The sequence below is a fragment of the Lichenostomus cassidix genome, chromosome 1Ab (genome assembly GCF_008360975.1).
Source record: "Lichenostomus cassidix isolate B80296 chromosome 1Ab, HeHo_3.0, whole genome shotgun sequence".
Classification (NCBI taxonomy): domain Eukaryota; kingdom Metazoa; phylum Chordata; class Aves; order Passeriformes; family Meliphagidae; genus Lichenostomus; species Lichenostomus cassidix.
The window spans coordinates 3,460,340-3,481,821 of NC_139481.1; the positions used below are offsets into that span (position 1 = coordinate 3,460,340).

Here is a 21,482-nt window from a genome sequence, read left to right on the forward strand (position 1 = left end):
CACCCCGTGAGAAGTGCCTCAAATTCCCTTGGTAATTCTGTGTATCAGTTTCCCTCACTGCAGTGGCTTTGTGCATTGGAACTGCAGCTGCTGTTGGAAGAGACTTTTCACCTGGAATGTGCAGGAGGGGCTGAGATGAGTGAAATTCTTCTCTAATTAGTATCCTACTCGATCTTCTGCTCTGCTGGTTCTTGTTCTTCATTACCCTTCCCTGCTGGCAGAACTGGTTTGTGGCTTTTATGCAGTTCACAGAAGATTCAAGCTGTTTTATGAGTTTTATGCTAACTTAGGCAGGACTTGGCTTGGTTACCTATGTATTTAATGTGGATTTTCTATATTATAACCTGCATTCTAATTCCGTTTTTATTTGGAGTTCCATAGCTAACAGAATGGCACTTTTCTCTCAGACCTCTGAGAAGGTCCTGTTCCAAATCAGTTCTGAATAAGCTGCTCTAAACACGTTTGTCATGTTTAGAAAGGTTTATAAATGTTCTTGAGTTATGTTTGGAGTTCATGCATCTTCTTTCTCAGGATCCTGTGGATTAATGCTCTAAAATTATGTTACTGCACAGACTTGCTGTGGGGTAGAGCACAAGGGAGTACTCAGAAAAATCAAAGCTAGAGACCATAAACTGAATCCTGGAACAAATTCATGGTGCAACTGTGGAGAAAATGAAGTTAAATTCCAGCAGAAATGAGGAATCTTGACCAGTGACAACTGCAGAAACAATCCCACTCAAAAAGTTAATAAAAATCAAGTGTTCTGAAGGTCGTTTCCATTGGTAAAAGGTTAATCCAAAGAGGTTTACTGGAGGAACAATGGTTTACATGCAGAGTGAAGCATTTATTTTCTCACCAGCTAAACAAGATCACCTACAGAGTCCTGTTTCCCTGAATGCTTTGGGTTTCCAGCAGCACGAACTGAGTTCTTCCAACACTCTCACACACCAGAAGTGCTCATTCAGCTTTTCCTCGAGGCTCAACCTCGCCAGCTGTCCTTGCTTTCCCTCCACACCTCTGAGTGACTCCACAGGGCTCCTGTCCTTCCTCCCACATGCAAATCAGCTGCACTTCACTCAGGTATCTCCACCTGCATTTCTCAGCACTCCCACAGACAGCTCTGCAGCCAGCTGTTGGCCAGCTGTTGCCCAGGCTGGGCTGGTGGCTTGCTGGTGGCCAGAGGGCTGTGTGACTCCTGCTGCACTTTGCCTGGGGTGCAAGGTGAGCTCTAACCTCCCAGCCAAGCATTGCCAAGCTCTGACCTTGATATATTTTAAGCAGTACTGGCAGTGCTGTCGATGTTTTAAGCTTATTTTTCTGTTCTCAGATCCCTCCTGCAGTTATTACGCTAATCTCTTAATCAATTTAGGGAGATGTTTTCCAAGATAATACCTGCCTCTGACCGACCTTTACACTTAACAAAAATGTTTTTCCTCTTGCTGACATTGCCAAAGGACTCATTCTGTGCCTGGAGATGGAGAACAAGAGGCACTGAGGGTGCACAGAAAAGGAGGAAGGTCGTGCCAGAAGGGGAGGAAGTTTTTTACCCTTTCAAAGCAGGCAGAACAGAGCAGTTGCTGGTGCAGAGCAGCTCAGAGCCAGCTTGAGCCAGCTGCTCCAGGTCTGCGTGTGACTCATTGAAAAGAAGAGAGGCACTGAGCTGCTCTGGGAATCCTGAACCACACTGCAGTGGACAAATGCTCTGCAATTACCGTGATTTTACTGTCTGCCTGGATTGCTTCTGTCTCAGCCTGTCACCTCAGTGCTTTAAATATGTCAGCACCATATTTAAGGTGGATTTTCAGGAGGATTTTCCCAAGAAAAGGAGCTTTTGTGAGCAATTTTCCGATTCCACGGGGTTGACGTGATTCTCTTCTCTGAGGTGACCTTTATTTTCCAGAGTGACCCTGTAATAAGTTACCACTCACTGATAACATCACAGAGAGCAAAATTAGACCAGTTCCTACCATTTTAAGGTTTTTAGGGTGTGTGTGTTTGCCCTTGGCTGCTCTCCTTGCAGGAGCAAAGCTCTGTGTTTAGAGGTAAGTCCAAAGTTCAGTAATAAGTGATATATGCATCTCCATGTGCCCAGCCCTAGTCAGGTGAGTAAAGCCAGGACATAAATCAGCCTTTTATCTCTGAGTCACTGCTTTTTTTGTGTGTTTACAAAAGTCAAACCCAATGTTTGCAGTTCCAAGCAGACACAAAAGATCCAGGAGGTGATCAGGCTGCTTCCTTTTTATCGGGAACTGGAGGGGGGTGGCTGTAAAATATCAAACCTCTGGAAGAGAATGAGTACAGAGACCAAAAGAGTGAGATCATTGGGATATTGGGACATGGCACAGATGTCCCTGCAGCAGCTCTTCCTCCCCTGCTCACTGCTGAGTGAGCTCTGTGGGTCAAATGGAAGGTTTCACTTGCCCACTTCCCATCTCTGACCGTGGTAAAAAGGAGATGGAAGAGCTGGAGAAGTACAGGGGGGTGCTGGCCCAGAATGTTCTTCCAAGCCCAGAAATTCATGTGTTGGCAACTAAAGGCTGTGTTGGGCCACTGCCAGAGGGATGCCATCCCTGGAGTGTAGCTGACTGTATCCTTTGGTGAGGAAATCCTCCAGCTCCAGCTGACGACAAATGAAGCAGAGTGTTCCAAACCAGGAGCCACCTTTGAGGAAGCCCTAAATCCTCCCAAGGGGTTCCAAAGCCCAGGCAATCCCTGTGTAGGAGCACAGCTTCTCAGCTGGTTTACCTCAAAGTGCACCACATCCCGCTGCCGACAGGCTTCAAAGCTCTCACCATGGCACAGGGGGAGATGTTCTGCCCCTGAACACTGTGTCTCAGTAAATAGATGCTTTCAGACACTTGGTGCTGTGTAAATTATTGTAATCTCAAAGCAGCACAGCCTGCTGATTGCCTTTCTCATCGATGAAAACGTAGAGACTTTGGCAAAGCTGCAAGAACTTTGGCCCGAAAGGAATCATTATCGATGAAAGCACTGCAGCTCCATCCTTGGCATCCAAACTCGCCTTTAAGCGCTGGGAGCTCAGACATCCCTCTGAGAACGTTCTGGTCGGACATGGGGGACCGCGCTGGGGGCAGATTGATTTACACACAGTGCCACATCCCGCAGGAACTGGGGAGCGATCGGGGGCAGAGAGCGCGGCAGTGGAGCCGAGTAGGGGGAGGGGAAGGAGAACGGGAAGGGGAAGGAGAACGGGGCCGGGAAGAGGAAGGGGGCTAGGATAGGAAGGGGAAGGGGGCCGGGGGTCTCCCGGCGAGGCTCCGGAGGAAGCTCAGCAGCTGCGGTGCCCGCGGAGGGAAGTTGCCCGCAGTTGCCCGGCTCGGGGAGTCCCCGAGCATCCCCGGGACGAGCCAGGCGCGCAGGGCTGTGCTCGCCATGCCGGCAGGGCAGCTGGCCCGGGGCAGGTAGCGAGGGCAGGGCGGCGGGAGGCGGTGCCGCCAGGTGCCGGAGGGACAGGGCAGGGCAGGGCAGGGAGCGGCGCAGGTGAGGCAGCGATGCAGGCGGGCGGAGAGGGCGGCGCTGCCCTCGGGGCGCTGCGGGGGGCTCTGCGGACCCCCCGGCCCCTGCCCCCGTCTGCTTTTCTGCGCTTCTCGGGCGCGCCCGGGATGAGCGGAGGGGAGGGAGCGCGCTTCAGGAGGGTGGCGATCCGCAGGAAACCCAGCGCGGCTGCTGCCGGAGCATCGCCCGCAGGTAACCGAGCTCCGGGGGGACAACGGGGGCTCGGGGCGGGCTGGGCACACCTGCCGGGTGCGAATAGAGGGGGCTGTTCCTCCTCAAAGCCGGGCTATCAACTAGGAGGTTCGCTATTAACTTCTGCCCGTGCGGGGTTTGGGGTTGGGGTTTGGGGTTGGATTGGCTGCAGGGTCACTGATTAAGGGGCTGATGGGGAGAAATGGTGAGAAATGGTGAGAAATGGGGAGAAATGGGGAGAAAGCCCCCGGCTTTGGGAGCAGCGGGCAGCTCGGCTTGTGCACACCTTCAACCCGAAATGTACTGAAGTTGAACTTTGTATTCGTATCTTTGCATTCGTATCTGTGTTATCTTTGCATCTTTGTGTTCATATCAACGCTTGTTACACTGTCATGTATTAGAATATAGCAACATGTATTTATTTGTGTTTTTATAATAAGACTTTGGCTCTGACAGTTCTCAGGAAGGCAGGAAAGCGATGTTCCCCTCTGACAGACCAGGTCTTGCTCCTGTCCCTCCCCAGTGCTCCTTCCCTTTCCCCCTTCAGCAACAACCCGGGCTAGACTCGTTTGGCATAGAAACTCGTTTGGTTACACTCCGGGAGGCAGCTGGGACAACATTCATGCAGAATAAGTGCTGGAAGGGACAGGCAGCCCGGGCTGGTTACCTGTGTTTGCTTGGCCACGCAGAACTAGTCAACTGCAGTGAAATGTGAACTTCAGAAAGTTGTGCTTTATAAGCAGCATGTGCAGGTATTTCTGAGTGTGAGCTCTGTGATGTGAGCTCAGCAGGTGTGACACGCTGGGCTGTGTGACAGGGTTTTGGTTTTATGGGTGCATAAGGGCAGAGTGGGTGAAATAAAGCTTGAAATCTCTGGCATGTGCTTGTTGTAATGTGGGGAATTATGACTGTTGAGAACTAGGATGGGGGATTTGCTTGGGGACAGTTTTTCCATGACTTGCTGGGCAAGAGGCCTGATTGATTTTACAATGAGTATAGCAATGCTGCTCACAGAATGCTTTATTTTAGCTTTAACGTGTAGAGACTTTGTATTTGTACATGAAACCACAGTTTTCTATTGGTGGTGGGATTTTTTTGTTCCAAGGCTTTATGTGTTTTTTTACATTGGGAAAGGGGAATTGGCAGCTGCATTTGCAGTATGTAGATGGATTTTTATTCTCCTCTAATAGAGGTGTGCTTACAACCAGGACTCTGTTAGTTTCTAATTTAGTTTCTTTAGGCTTCTGCCATTGCTCACAGTTACCTTAGACTCCTAGGTAAACTTTCCTTCAGAGATACTTTGAAATGGATGGAAAATGTCAAACCATGTGGTATCTGGAGACAGTTTAGAGAAGGGCATTCTGTGGAGTAACGTGAATAACAATCCATTTTTGAAGGGAATAACTGCTGTGGATTGGGTGTCCTTTTTATCTGCTAAATTACAATTCCAATTTCCTTTCTGGAAAGTTTCCCTCTGACCACTGAGCTCTTCTGGCTCAGTGCTGTGTGCTGGCAACTGTCAAACATTGCAGAGAGCCTGCTGGGGAGCTGAGGTGATTTGCATTCAGGACAGCATTCACTGCAGCAAGGTGTCTTCCAGCACTGACAGGGAAAAAAAATAGCTCCCTGCTGCTGCTGTGGTATCTCTGCCTGGAAATGGATATGATTTGATGAGATTATGGTGAAGAAACTTCAGTAATCTTTTGGGTTTCCACCTTGCAGTGGGAGATAACTAAATGAGACTCTGTTAGCTTGCTGGTCTAGCCTGTGAAAAATGCCTTTGTTGGTGATTTTTTAAATGTTACAAGGACAACTGTGCCTGACAGTTTCTAATTATTGTTGTTTTACCTTTGGAAATAATGAGCTTTGGGCTTTCATTCTCCTCATTGCTTTGTATAACCAACTGCATTTTGTCAGCTGGGCTGGAGTTATTGGAAATCTGCTGTACAGGGTGGTCAGGAAAAACCTGTACAATTATTGGGAATAATCTTAGCAGGGATTTGCATCTGGAGGTGAATTAGACACCACTGTCAGAGAGAAATGGCTTTCTGGTGACCAGGGTGGTGATTTCCTCCAAGAAATTAAAATTTGTAGTCACTGATTGACTTTCTAGTGACAAAACACAAAAGATTTCAAAGGAGAGTTGCAATTTGACATGGATTTGCTGGAAATTAAGTTTTCCCCTCACTCTAGAGACTTTTTTTAATATACCCTAAGAGGGCAAAATCACAGAGGTTCTGTTAAGTGCCATTGCTGGAAGGATTTTAAGCATGGCTGAAATTGGGAAAATAATAATTTTCACACCCAATCTAAATTGCTTTATTGTATAAAATCATAGGAGCAAGTTCTTTTGTAGATAAATAAATCAATAAATAGGTTTGGGAGATTTCTGGATTGGAAAAGGAAACCTTGTCTGAGCAATGTGTTACTTTTGGATAACAAGTAGAATCGAATATTAAGAAAGGAAGCTGTTAATAACAAAAAAAAGTTATTATTTGCCCTTGGCTGTTTTAAACTCCTTTAAAAACTGCAGTTATCAGATTTTTCCCCCAGTTCTTAAGTCCTGGTGAGGCACTATCTCATCTCCCAGCATCCCAGTCAAAATCCTGGGCAGTTTTTGGCACTGTCAGTGTGTGAGATCTGTGATAAAACTCTCCAACTGCTGTGTTTTGCACTCAAAGTAGTGTTATTCATTTGATGGATGATTTATCTTCCCAGGATGAAGGATTTGTCAGCGGGAAAGGAAAAATATGAAGTGAGGAAATTCTAAAATGAGACACTTGTGGGCTTTTCCCTCTGGTTCTCTTCAAAACATTACTGTCAATTCAATATTTTAATCAAATTACTGAGTGTGAATCTTGTAGTTGAAACTGATTTTTTTCTCCATGAGGGGAAAAATGGTTTTCTGCTCCAGAATGGGGTTTTGTGTATATTAGCTCTCCTGAATATGAGGTGATCCAGGATTAATATTTACACTTAGATGATCAGAATGATCCTTTAAATTACATTAAATCCGTGAATTAACTCTGCCTCCAGCTACTGATGGTCAAAACATTTTAATCAGATGTGCAGCAGAGCAGAGCTCAATATATTCAGGCCATTGTCAACAAACTCCTGTACTTCTGACAAGAAAATGCTGCTGAGGGAGTGAATCCCCAGAGCAGCAGGTTGTGTAAATCACCTGAGCATCAAGGAGGAAACTGAAAGAGGAATTTCCAATGGTTTCTTCAACCTTGGAAATTGCATTTTAACAGAGATAAGCTTTCAATAGAAGGAAAGATTTTTGAAGTAAACGCAGGGAAGGGAGGATGGGGCTGTGTGGAGATGTTGGGTGATGGAGAAATCAGATGTGCAGAGACACAGCAGGGAGGTGGTGTTAGAGCATGGGGAGAATTGAGGAAAAACAGGAGAGAAGGAAAATTGACTGCTGCAGCAGTCTGAAAAAAAAAAAAAGACATGTAAAGAAATATATTTCTAAAGAGTTTCAGGGCAATTGGACACCTCTGATTGCACTGAAACTCAGTAAAATGGAGCATGAAATGTGTTAGAGGCAAAAGATACTGAGAGGAAGGCAGGGCAGAGCAATGAAATGGAGTTCATTGTGAGTATTAATGCTAAATGTGTCAGATGTTAATGTAAAACAAGTCAAACAGCCTGGAAAGAAGGGAAAATGTGGAGCTGTGGGATGAGATGAGAAATTCTGCCATCTGAGCAAATGTCCTGCAGCACAGATGGTGATGGCTCTGAGGTGTTCCTTCCCCTCTGACTGCAGGAGCTTTCCCTCCCTCTCACAGGGATGCTGCTGGGGTCAGAATTAGGTGAAAATAGGAGATTCTCAGTGGTGAACAAGGATTAACAATCATTCAGTCAGTCAGTCAGTGGCTGAGTTTCCTCTGCCCCTTTTAGGGGTTTGGATGAGGATTGCAGTGCAGCACACAAGCTGATCCCATTCTGTAACCTGACCTGACTGCTGCTCTGAAATTCCCTTTATATCCTCCTGAGTTCTGCATGATGAAGCAGTAAAACCACCATTCTTTATCATTTATTGATCTCTAACTGATCCAGGGGACAAACAGGCTCCCCAGAGCTCCAGGTGCCCAAGCTGGCTGTCAGGTGCTCTCTTGTGTTTGTGTAGAATTGTCTTTTCAACTGTTTATTTTATTTATTTTCTGTGTAAGAGCTGCTAGTGCAGGTGATGATGAAAAGCTTTTTGAACAATGTTAACCTCGTATGCATTAATAAGGAATTTAAAGGAACTTCAAACCCCAAGGGAGATATCTCTTCAAAGGATTTTCGTGGAGTTTGAACAAACAAGTGTCTGTTCATCGTAACTGTGGAGAATTATTACTTCCTGGTTTTCCCCACTGTTACCTTTTAACATTATCATGGTTGTTTTCCCAGGTGGCCAATGCCAACTGTACAGTTCACTGCTTTTATATGAGATTTTTCAGGGCTTTTGTCACCAAATGCAGTTGAGTTGCTAGAGGAGAGTGGTTTTTCCATTTAAAAACCATTTAAAATTAATAGCAGGGTGTTGGAATGTGGTATAAATCATGTATCTGATCACTGTGACTATTGTGTGCTAATTAAAATGGATCTTAATTGGGTTTTGTGCCTCATACAGCTTATGGAACATGTTGAGATAGGACAGTGATGGGTTTGAAATGAAAAAGGGATTTAGTTCCACTGTGCATGTCTTTGATTTGTTGATTTAAAACTTATATAATTTAAAAAACAGGAGGATTTAGGGGTGTTGCTTGCATTTCAAATTGTCACATCCCTTTTTCCCCCCACAGGGCTGAGCAGTGTTCATTAAAAACATCTGCCAAGCCCTTTATTGATTATGTTCTGCTGGAGTTCAGCATTATCTGAAATACCATTGATATTTCAGATTATTATTTCAGATAATTCAGCAATTAGCTGAAATATGACAATGGTGAGCAGAGCCATCATTCTCACACAGGAGACACCAGAAATCCTCCTCAGCCTCCTAAAACTTCTTTGACCCACATCATTCAGACTCTCATTCTCTAAAAATTCACCACTTTCACTGTGGATTTCTGCGAGAATATTAGTCCTTTCAAATAACAAAAAGGTTTTAAATGTGGCATAACTGATGCCTAGATTGCCTGGGTTGGCAGTGCTGCTGAAACACAGTTTATAACTCTTCTCCAGCTCATTTTTTAGCTATGACTCAAGGAATACTTTAATGTGGTGAAGTTTCAGAATCCAAAGCTCACTAGCAGAGGTGACCATGGAGCAGTGCAGGTGGAAATTCCAATTACAGGCCTCAGACCCAGAAAAACTCCCAAGTGCTCCTTTGCTTTCCATTTATTTCTTTTTGCCTGGAGGTAGAGTTATTCGAGAGATCTGGGGGAAAAAAAAATGCAGAAATTTTCAGTTAGAGTGGTTTTTTGGAGAGAGTTTTCTGGAAAAAGGATCCCATTATTTTTCAGGAAAAAGAATCCCATTCCCTCTGCTGCCCTGTGGTGTAAAGTGCTATTCCTCACACCATTGCTGGCTTAATAGAAAAAAAAAAAACCAACAAACTCTTCCACTATTTTCTTCCTCTCCCTGCAGGGAAGGAGATTAGAGAGCTGAGCAGAAGTGGATGAATTGTTCTCTGTGCAGACCTTGCAAGTGAATATATTTAATAATCTTTTCTTCTCCACAGTGCTCTGCTGAGCTCTGCTTGAACAAAAGTAATTTTGGAAGAAAAAAACCACTTCTGCCCCACTCTGCTTCCCATATTTTCCCATATATCTGCCTCTGCACCACCCTGAAACTCCAGTTTGGCATGGAAAATTTAAGAATTTTTCCTAGAATTTTTTCTCCTTCAGGAAATCAAACAAAATGACTGCTGACTGTGAAACATCAGCTTCGGTTTCAGGAAGGAAAAACTGCTTTTTAAATCTGAGAAGTGAGAATATATTATCCTTCCTGAGGCTGACAAGGGCTGCATGCTGACTGCAGGTTGGGAGCTGACAGGCAACACTCAGTGTGGGTTGGGCTGGCAGAGCTGGAGACTGAAATACACACAGCTGGGGGATTTTGAGTCCTTAAACTAGATTTTTTTTTAATTTTCTTTCCCTCTTGTGGGTGGAGGAGCAGGCTGTTTGAAGTTAAAATACCATATATATATATATTTTATATATATATATATACACACACACCCCATATATATATACACACACCATATATATATATATATATATATAATATATAATATATATATTTATATATATACCATTCAGGATGTAGAAGCAGGATCAGCTTTCTGATAAGGATTTTTTTAATAGTGCACAAGGGATTAGTAAAGCAGAAACCATTAATTGTAAAATGGTTCCATTTAGGATTAGCTCAGCATGATAGTTTTCCATCCATATTCTAAAATCTAGTATGAAAACACAGCAATTTACCTGCATATTTCATTCTTGGAGAGTGGCTGAAATTGGAGATCAATGACAAAAAGTTGGAATAAGGATAAATTGCCTGTGGAAAGGGAAATGGATAAAAGGTAAAACATCTTTAACCTTTTAGTGTTTTTTTCCTGTATTTCCTGCACTATGCAGTGTGGTAACTTCTGCTGAATAGTGAAACCTTTCTAAAACTCAGCTTTGCTTTCTGCTCTTCTGCTTCCATGGCAATAGATGCTCTTAACCCAAAAAAAAAAAAAGAAAAAAAAGAAAAAAAAAAGAAAAAAAAAGAAGTAAGTGGAGATGCACTCCTCATTTTTTTCAGTCTCTTTGCAACTTAACACTTCACCTTCAGACCCTGCTGGAAGAGCTCATTGAATCTCTCTCGAATTCCTCAGTGACTCTGCTGACTGCTGGCAGAATTTGGCTCAGCAGCTTCCTCTCCTGTCCCTCCTCCTGGTGCCTGAGCAGCAGAATGGGAAATGACACACGAGATATTTGCTGCAGTTTTTTGGATAAATGGAACCATGTGAAGGAGATGTAATTGCCAAGTGTGCTTCCATCTAAATGAGAAAAAATTATTTCTAGGAGTGTTTTGTTCAGTTGTGAGCCAGTTGATTAGATGCCTGGCCTGTGTTGCCAGTATAATATCTACATTTTTATTTTATTTTGTTGTCAAACAGCTCTGTATAGCAGGTAATACAGAATTGAGGCTCTTTACAACCTATTTCTTCAAACTCATCATGTTTTCATCTGTAATGTTCTCATCTGTGTATGTATTTTCCATCTCAGGAGGAAATCATCAGCCTTCAAAGCATTTTGCAAGTAATTCCTTTGATTAAATATTTTGACCTATTTATCTTAGTCTTTGCGATAGATATAGTTTTACCTTCAGAATTGTCATCCTGAAAAAGAAATTTTAAAGGATCAGATCTCCCTCTCCCTTCAAACAGACGAGGCAGCTATCATGTTTTATTTCATTGGACAAATCATTATAAAAGCTTCATATTGCTGTATAAACCACCAGAAAGGAGTATGGTGCATCAGGTGATGTTTCTATATATTTTATTTATATATTTTTTATTTAATATAGATATATATATATACACACATTAAATTTACATTTAAATATATATTTATATTTTATAATGTATATATTAAATTCTTATGTACATATATATTTTTATTAAATTATTTTAATAGAAATACATTTTAAAATTATGCAAATTTTATAATATATAATGTAAATATCTCTTTATCTGTTATAAACATATATTTATATAAAAATATTTGTCTGTATATAAATATATATTTAGATATATTTTATTTTGTATCTATTTTAGGGTGTTTTTACCCCTCAGACTATCAAATGACAGAAACAGGAACTACTTATCTAGTTATTGCTCACAATCTGCCCTGCTGGTACTGAGATTGCTTGGAGAGCAGTTTTGTGCAGAAACATCCTTCAAACACTGACCCAGAGTGAAATGAGCCCAGCAAGTTCCAGCTGCAGGACTAGCCCAAAACTCCTTTTTATGAGTTCATTGCTATGCTTGTGGAACTGAGAAGAGATTATTGCTGGAGCTGAGCTTTCTTTGTGTCCTGGACCTCAAAAAAAAAAAAAAATTAAAAAAAAAATTACTTCTTCCTTCTACCAAATAGCTGCAATAAGCTGCAATGTGTTTTTGACAACCTCAGGAGTATTTTCAGTGTGGCTGAAATGTTTCCCAGCTAAACTGGCAACAGAAGGAGCCATGGATCTTTATGGGTGACAAAAATCCCACTTTCCATGGATGTCAGCTCATGCTTTGCTCTGGACAGGATGGGAAATGCTCAGCAGGCAGTGAAATTGCTGTGCAGGGAAGGATGAAGAGCAAGAAAAACATATAAGGAATATATAAAAAGAATATATAAAAAGAATATATAAAAAGAATATATAAGGAATATATAAAAAGAATATATAAGGAATATATAAAGAATATATAAGGAATATATAAGGAATATATAAGGAATATATAAGGAATATATAAGGAATATATAAGGAATATATAAGGAATATATAAGGAATATATAAGGAATATATAAAGAATATATAAGGAATATATAAGGAATATATAAAGAATATATAAAGAATATATAAAGAATATGTTCTTCTGGTAGGCACAGTGCTGTGCTTTCCATTGGTGTGGATAAAGGTTTATTTTTCAGTGAATTCAAATTCCCTCTGCTGTCTGGAGTTTGCTCAGCATGGAGTGGAGATGTCACCTTGCTCTGCATCCAAAATAAGAGCAAATCAGCCTGAGAGGGCAAATCAGACAGCAGGAGTGAAGCTCTTGCTTTAAGAACATTTTCACATCTGCATAAAATAACTGAAAAATGCAATATTCTGGTGGGGGGAAAAAAAGTCTCCCTCTCGTTTTGGGCTTGAAAACCACAAAAGGAAGTGAAAGAGACTGCAAAACCTCTTTTTTTTGCTGTCACCTCGGGTGGTGGCTCTGAGGATAGAGCAGGAAGTCAGTCTGGGGTGGAGAGAATATCTTCTGACCTGAGGAGAACAAGTGAATCCCTAATTTTTTAACAAATGCTGCTTGATGTCTTCACTGGTAAGTCAATAAATTGCTGTGTGTAGATAAAAATCCTTCAGAAGAATAGGGTAAGGAGTGGTTGTCATCATTTTCCTCAGAGATTTTTTCTCCTTAAGGCAAATATTTGATGCAGTGTTTAAGTGAAAAAGTAATCAGGGATTTGTTTGCAGAGAAACACTGAAGGGCAAAAAGAAAGGGGGAAAAAAAAAAAAAAAGAAAAATGGTGTTCTATTCTGCCAACAGTGTGATTCAGGATTAAATTCCTGCCTGCAGTTAATTAGGATTGATTGGCTGTTCCTAAATTATGCATAGGAAAAGCAAAGGTATTACTCAGTGGGGTTAATCAGGGAGCTGTGAGAGCAAGTTGGGAAGTTTTCCATCGTACAGCCAGGATTTGATGTACAAATATAACTGCTAAATATCCTGTTTTTCTGAGGTATTGGGTTTGAGCTCTTCTGAAAACCTCTTCATTCATTTACAAGCCTGAACATTGGATTTTTAGTTCTAACTTCAGGCATGGAAACCAACAGATTGAGGTAGATCATTGGGTAGATTAATATCACTAAGTACATTTCTAGGTATTTTGGCTATTTTTGGAAATCCAACCAAACTGGGTAAAAAAATCCTTCCTGCCTCTTTTCATGCAAAATTGTCAGAAAAAGCTAAATATAAGCTGAGCAAGTGGTGTGTGTGGAGAGCTGAGGTTAGTGCTGCAGTGCAACCATGAGCTGCAGAATGCAGTAATTAGCGAGGGCAGTCAATAGTTGTTAATGAAGCAGAGCTGGTGGTTTCTCTTTGGAGGGCAGCAGAGCAGCCCTGCCCTTCCTGCAGTGACCTTTTCTCTTCTGCAATCATGGACCTGCTTGCTTGAAGGAGAAATCTCCCAAAAGTGCTGGAAATCAAGAAAAATGCACGGGACTGCAAGGTGTATGGGAACATAGTGTGTGTGTGCAATTACAGGGGGATTTTGGGGGATTTACAAGCTCCAACAGTGGCATTTTCAGAACAATTTCCCATTTTTTTTTATACTTTGACTTTTGAATTCATTTTTTTTAGTGCCTTTTGGTGCCAGTCTAATGGGGTTTATGCATAACTCAGCTGAAGGGAAATTTACTCTGTGAACTCCTTGCTGCTGCAAAAGGATAATAAATGAAATATGAGGCGCTTGGCAGCAACGTTACAGTGATTTTTCAGTGATTTCCTTCTCTGGGAAAGACTTGCTGCCATGTAATTCCATTACCAGCGTGACATGGCCAGGGGTGTCACTGCCCTGGAATTTCCATTTTGCCACTCCTTGGTTTGTGCTTTCCCAGGAATGGTTTTCCTGTATTTTTCCTGAGCTGCCAGCTCCTCAGAGGTGATCAGAACGCTTGGCTTGTGGTGGTGATTTCTCCTTTCTCCTGGCTGTCAGCGTGAGTTTGGGAGGATCAAAGGTGGACAGAGGAGGTTCTGGTGGAAAATGAGGTTTTTGCGTGGAATTTCTTTCAAGGCTGCTCGAAATCTGGCTGGAGATGGAGAAAGTGATGTCTCTGCTATGCCATTTAGTTCCACAATTAGGGGGGAAAGGAGCAAAGGTGGAGAGCTGCTCCTTTTCCCATGAAAAAGGGGAAATTAGCACTTTTTTTTTCCTTTTGGAGCAAGGTAATGGAAAGGGAGAACTTTGGGGAATTATTTTGTGAAATGTTAACAAATTGTTTTATGTGATTTTTCTCAGTGTGGGTATGTTGCCCATGAGCAGGAAAAACAAACACAAAACCCCCAAATGCTGCTTCATCAATTTATCATGCTTTTTATGCTTATTTCTATAATTCAGTGGTGACCAGGACTGTTCTCAGAAGCTCTCACAGCACCCTGTGAACATTCTGGGTAAAGTCCTGATATCCCACAGCACTCAGACTGCTTTGCATAAAATAAAATATTCCTTCCTCCTGCTGATTCCTTGCAATGTTCATCATTCCTGAATTTGCCACTTGGAACTCAACACTGACCTGTATGGACTGACTTCTTCTCTTCTTTAAAAATGCTTCAGGTACTGAAAAGATTTTATTTCTCAATTAATGTTGGGAGCAATGAACACTTAATATCCTACTAGGATATTAACACTTAATATCCTAGTGGCGTTTTAATGAAAAGTCTTTTTTGGAGGTGACTTCTGTCAGGACTGTGCTAATTTACCAGCTGCAGGATGGTGAAAATCCAAATTCAGATTGCCCCAGAAGCCAACAGGCATCTCAAACTGTTTTTGCTGTGGTGTTTGCTAAATGGCCACATGAACCTGAGTGGGGTAGAGCTGGTGGTAAACAGAAACCACTTGTTGACCTCTATTTATTGATGGTTTTTTGGTAGGTGATTTATGTTCTGGAGTTTGAGCTCCTTTATGTTTTCTGCCCTGAGCTCAGCGTGGTGGGATCTGAATGGGAAATTTTGAATTTCACTTTTGTGCTCAAAGACAGAGGGTTAAGGTTTCAGCCAGGCAGGGCCAGAGGAAAGGCAATGTCTTTTGGACTGGTATATCTGGGGAGAGTGAAATGGGTAGAAAGCCAAGCTTTTGAGGACTCTGAACTTCACTAAAATGAAATTCTGCTGTTCAGACTCATTTTCCCATCTTTCTCTCAGGTAAATCTGCTCACTGTGCTTGGAGTGTAGATATATACACTTATATATACAAAATATACATTTATTTATATATATATATATATATAGAAAATAACCTCAAAGCACAAACTTTACAAGACTAAAGAATGAGTTATATTGGTCTATCTGTGCTGTTTGACACATAAAAAGCCTTATTTAGATTTAGATATTCCCTCTCTGCTCTCCTGATGGAACCACAAAGTCCTTCTCTTTCCATGGGGCTGAGTGTGGATTGAAGCAAGGAGGGAGGAAAATGATGCTTTAAACAAGATATTTGTGTCATTGTAAGATTTCTGGTAATACAGATAAAGAACTGATGTTCTGTGTATCAAATATCACTTTTAATGGAAAAGATTTGCTTAGAAGAAAGCTGCTCATTTCAGTTCTGTAAATGTTACAGAAGCCAGGCTGGGGTAGGAGAGAGAGTTCAGTTTTGGTTTTGTAAATCCAAAAAAACAAAGCACAGATGACTGATGCTCTTGCTGTTTCTAGATGAAGTGATCTCTAAAATACATTTAAAAACCCCAAACCTTCCCACCTTCCTGAGGTGATTTTTGTGTCTAAAGTCACCAAACCAACCAACTGTGGGTAGAAAATCATAATTTACACATGGTGGGGATATAAGACAATTTTTTTTACTTTTATTTCTTATTTCCTTCTAATTTCTTCCATGATCTGAGCTGCCCTGACATGGTTTTGTACAAAGCACTTTCTGGCTCAGAATTTCTGTTCTCTCCTGGTCTCCTGGGACTCCTGGAAATTTCTTTTATTTGAGATTTCTGGTGTAGTTCAAGAAGTCCTAGCCTTGTACTCTATTGCCTACTGCCTTGATATGTGATCTTCCTGTGAGTTTTTGTCTTTGAGATCCTGAAATTGCCTAGAAACAGCTCCTGGTAGTTCTATTTTTTTTTTTTTTTTTAATCAGACTAACTGTAAGATCTGAGGAACATAAAGGTTGTGGTCACTCAGATATCTCAGAGAATAACTTGGGTTTTTGTGAAACTTGTGTCCATTTAAAAAAAAAAAAAAAACAAACCCAAACCAACAACCCAAACAAAAAAAACCCAACAGCAAAATAATTAAAAAAAAAAAAAGTCAGTGTTCCCCATTAGTACTTCATGTCTCCAAAATAGTCAAAATGAAAGTGGTGAGCCAGGGGCAGTGAGTGCAGTAAAGTTTATTTTTACAACTTCCGTCTTTCTCTTGAATTTATTCCAGATATTTATTCTTACCTTCACAACTTCAGGAGATGCAGTGGGTACCTGATAGATAATTGCAAACTTGATAAACTTTCTCTGCACTTTTGCACTTGAACTTTTAAACATCATGGTTGTGTATTTATTAGTTCAGTGGAAAGAATGGACCAGGAAACAGATCTTCTGCACTTTTAAACTGAATTTTGCAGTGTGAGTGTTAATTTTATTATTATTTTTTTTAAATTCTCTTGAATGCAGTCAAGCCACTCTGTACCTATGGAAAGCTTCTGTGGTGTCTTATTAAAACATTTATTTTTTCTCTCTCCTTCTGTGTCCCTTGACAAGGCTTTTGAGGCTGAATTAGGATTTTTTAGGTTCCTGTTTCATGGCACAGTTTGTTCCACAGATAGAAAAGTCAATGCTTGGCTGCTTTTTCACCAGGAAGTTCTCACTGCCTTAGAGGTTTGTCTGTCACTGAAAGTGACGTTTATTCTGATTGCTCTGAAGAAATAGTGAAATACAATAAGCATGATTGAGCTGCTGTTGTTGGGATAATGATGGAAGGGAATGCTGGAAAACAATGAGCTGTCAGCTAGCAATGCAATTCTGCCCTTTTTTTTAGTATAATATTTTTGGTTTTCCAGTGGTTTCTACTTTTTTCTATAGGTATTTAAGCTTTTATAACAATTCCTGATGATAGTCTTTCAGTCTGCTGGAAATTATCACTTTCAGGGCAGAGCAGCTCCCCACACTCATTGGGTGCTGCCTGGCCTTGTTACTGCAGAAAAATAAAATTACATCTGCCTTTTCCCTCAAAAAAAGGTGAATTTTAGATCATTCTGTTGCTTCTGATTGAAGAGGAAGTGTAACAGAATTTCTGGCTGGAAGTGTGTAATGTGGAGTAAATGTTTCCTGGTTGTCTCGAGTGGTTAAAATAAAATAAAATGAATAAATAAAATAAATACCAGCTGGTCGTGGGGCTGTTAAAGGATGTGATTTTTGGTTATGGATTTGGGATTCTTCCTGCACCTGTCTTTGCTGTGCTTTTCCCAGCTGATCCCATATGTGATACATTTAAAAACCCAATGCAGATGTTATGTGATGAATCACTTTTTAGTTGGTTTTGGACACTTTTACATCACTTCTTCCTTCACCAGCAGGGTGAGAGGGTTTCTGTCAAGGTCTCAGAAATGTCACAAAGGTGCTTTGATCATCCTCCATGTCACTTGATATCAATGTTATTGTGGGGCTGTTAAAGGATGTGATTTTTGGTGATGGATTTGGGATTCTTCCTGCACCTGTCTTTGCTGTGCTTTTCCCAGCTGATCCTATATTTGAAACCCAATGCAGATGTTAAATGATGAATCACTTTTTAGTTGGTTTGGACACTTTTACATCACTTCTTCCTTCACCAGCAGTGTGAGAGGGTTTCTGTCAAGGTCTCAGGAATGTCACAAAGTGCCACTTTTTAGTTGGTTTGGACACCTTTACATCACTTCTTCCTTCATCAGCAGGGTGAGAAGGTTTCTGTCAAGGGCTCAGAAATGTCACACAGGTGGTTTGATCATCCTTCATGTCACTTGACGTCAATGTTATTCCTTACAGACAGGTTTTTCTCTAAAAAAATAATAAATCTGAAAGCAGCGGTTCAGTTCCAAGCACGCTGTTACATGAGGAAAACCTTGCTACTTTTTTCTTGGATTTTTTGTTTGTTGGGTTGGTTTTTTTTAAATAGATTTAGCCCTTTTTAAGTCCTAAAACACTTGTGAGTAAACTGATCAGTGCTTCTCTAAAATCTCAACAACTAGCATTGCTGAGAGCCCTGAACACAAATCACCCTAAAATACTGAATAATATATACACAAGCAACCCTAAAATAATGAATAATAAAGGCACAAATAACCCTAAAACACTGAATAATATATACACAAATAACCCTAAAATACTGAATAATATAGACACAAACAACCCTAAAATATTGAATAATATAGACACAAACAACCCTAAAACACTGAATAATATAGACACAAATAACCTTAAAATACTGAATAATAAAGGCACAAATAACCCTAAAATATTGAATAATATATACACAAATAACCCTAAAATACTGAATAATATAGACACAAACAACCCTAAAACACTGAGAGAAATGCAATATCTGCTGGTATAAATGGGATATCTGCTCTCTTCCCAGAAGCCTCGTGCCTCACCCTGCAAAAATAGATCAGTGATGATATAGTAGTAGCAACATTCCCAGCCTGGAAGTTGTTCCCTGCAGAGTGGGATGTGCAGAGCTAAATCCAGCCAGGCACAGGGCAGACTGGCAGCTCTGGGGGTAGGGATGTGAGAAGGGAAAATAAAAAATAAAAACCCAACATTTTTGGAATATCTCTTTCTGTGCTGAACCTGGGAAATCATGAGATGGCTTTCAGCAGAATTCCTGGGATCCTGGAAATTCGCTGTCCCCTCTGTGGAATTTTTCCATACAAGGTCAGTGTTTGAACTCCCCAGTGGGATTTTTCTGATGTACTTTTAGAACAGCTAACTCTTCAGACTTGGCAGGGACAAGCAGCTGCAGCCCAAAAATGCTCCTTGGCAGTTGATTGCTGCTTCCCCCAGCTGGCAGCTTTTCCTCTTGTTTTCCTCTTCCCTTTTGTGTCGGGCTGTTGGTGATATTTATTTGTCCTCTAATGGGGAAGCAGTTTCCTCTATCCTGTGTTAGAACAAAGTCTGATTTTTATTTGGATTTTGGAGTCCCATTTTTTTTCCCTCTCCCATATAGCTGCCTAAAACACCATGGGTGCTTTCAAGAACTGCATGTTCATTTTTCTTGCCATATAAATAAAAATATAAATAATATAAATATAAATATTATAAATATATAAAAATATAAATATAAATATATAAAATATAAATATAAATATAAAAATATAAATATAAATATATAAATATAAATATAAATAATATAAATATAAATAAATATAAATATAAATATAAATATAAATATAAATATAAATATAAATATAAATATAAATATAAATGTCTGCACAGCCTCAAGTAATTATTGATTGTTTCCTCCTCCTGTGTTCATAGTGGGGTTTTGAATGCTGGGCTTGTGCACACAGAAATCTGCATGGAGAGTAAAGGAATATGTTGAAGGCAAAAAATTCATTGTAGAGACAAAGATTTTGAACTCAGATTTCTTGAAACAATCCAATGGCTAATTTCATATTTTAAATTCTCCATGTAGTATATCATGCAGTAATTCCATCATTGTTTCCTGTCTGGATCACCATATTTCCCAGGATTCTTCATTAATAGTTTTCTGCTGATTTGTTTTTTAAATTCTTTTCTTTCAAAGCATCTCTGTGATAAACCCAGATATCTGTGAGCTGGTTTTGCACTTGAATATCAGAATGACACAGTGGTGAGAGTGAATTTGAATTTTCTTTAAAAAGAAGTAACTTTCAGTGTCCTGTGCTCCACCCTTGTTTCTAATAGGTTTTTATTAGATTTATCTCATTATTTGTCATTTATCTCATAGCAGGTGAAGCCACCTTTCTGAATGGAAAGGTTTATTAAACTAACTTTACATATTTCCCATGGTGTCTTCTCAATAATCTATGATTTCTTGTCTAAACTCAATCTCTCTGTCACCCCAGAATACTCCTGTAAGCTATTCCTCTCTACCCTAAATAAACTCTGCAAGATTTAACAGTTAGCCAGAAGGAAAAATTCTAGATGGGTGGAAAAAAAGCCCAAATTATTTTTCCTGAGTATGAAGTGCATTGTTTGATGGGATATTTCAGCAGCTGTGAGTATTGTTGGTTCCTAAATTCCCTGGGGTACATAGGATTTTAGCTAAGGTCCAAGGTGGTTCATCTCTGGAAATTATCTTTTCCCTGTAAATAATGATAAATTGACATTGCTGTTATGTTTTCCTGCTTTTCCCTAATCCCTCTCCTAATAAAAGCCAAAGAACCCAAATCTAATGTTACCCTGATATGTCTTACATGTCATTTTTACATTTATTTTATTTTTACACAGATTTATTGTTATTTTTATTTTTACATTTATTTATTTTTACACCAATAGCTGTGCCATGCCTTCATACCCCAAAAATGTAAACATTCTTTCCTCTCTGTGAAGTGACTGAACTTGCAAGCTCTTCAAAGCACCCTTGGGGAAAAAACCCACCAAAACCAGCTTTGGAAATGTCCTCTTGTCTCTGTCTTTGTTTATGTTTTCTTTCTGCCATGTTCACAAACAGCTCAGGACAGGGAAAAACTTCAAACATTTGGAATTTAGCAGAAATCTCCATCCTGGTTGGGTTGCCTGATGTGGTGTGTGAATGTTCCTGGAAGGGTTGAGATTCTTGGCTGTTCAGCTGGAAATAGAAATGGCCCAAAGCATGGGCTTGGCTGAAATTATCTTTGTGGGTTGCTGTTCTTTGTGAGGCAAAGAAAGATGTTGTTTTGCCTCCTGAAGGAGAAAAATAGGCAAAAATTCCTTTGTCTTGGGTGGCCAAAGAAATGTTTTGGTCGTGATTCTTTCTCCCTCTAGTTCAGCACCATAGCTGCAGGAATTTCAGTTATATTTTCATTGAATATACTCTATATATCTATCTATATCTATCTATATATATATATATATATATATAATTTCATTGGATATACCCTATTCTTCACCATAGCTGCAAGAATTTAAGTTATATTTTCACTGAATATACTCTATATATATATATATACCCTATTTCATTGAATATACCCTATTCTTCACCATAGCTTCAAGAATTTAAGTTATATTTTCATTTAATATATTCTATATATATATACCCTATTTGACTGAATATACCCTATTCTTCACCATAGCTGCAAGAATTTAAGTTCTATTTTCATTGAATATACTCTCTCTATATATATATATATATACCCTATTTC

At 40.2% G+C, this 21,482-nt stretch overlaps 1 protein-coding gene across 3 annotated transcripts in view; it reads left to right on the forward strand.

Moving 5' to 3' along the window:
* The first annotated feature begins 3,486 nt into the window (after positions 1–3,486).
* The window catches only part of FGD4 (FYVE, RhoGEF and PH domain containing 4), an 86,089-nt gene continuing 68,093 nt past the window's right edge, over positions 3,487–21,482 (forward strand). The window contains exon 1 of one of the 3 annotated variants that reach the window (XM_085049485.1): positions 3,487–3,708. In XM_085049485.1, coding sequence (XP_084905611.1) covers positions 3,513–3,708 — 196 coding nt within the window. In that variant the 5' untranslated portion in view covers positions 3,487–3,512. Of the gene's footprint in view, positions 3,709–12,372; positions 12,728–18,903; positions 19,033–21,482 lie in introns of those variants that run through there. The other 2 variants (XM_085049486.1, XM_085049490.1) reach the window with 2 other exon arrangements.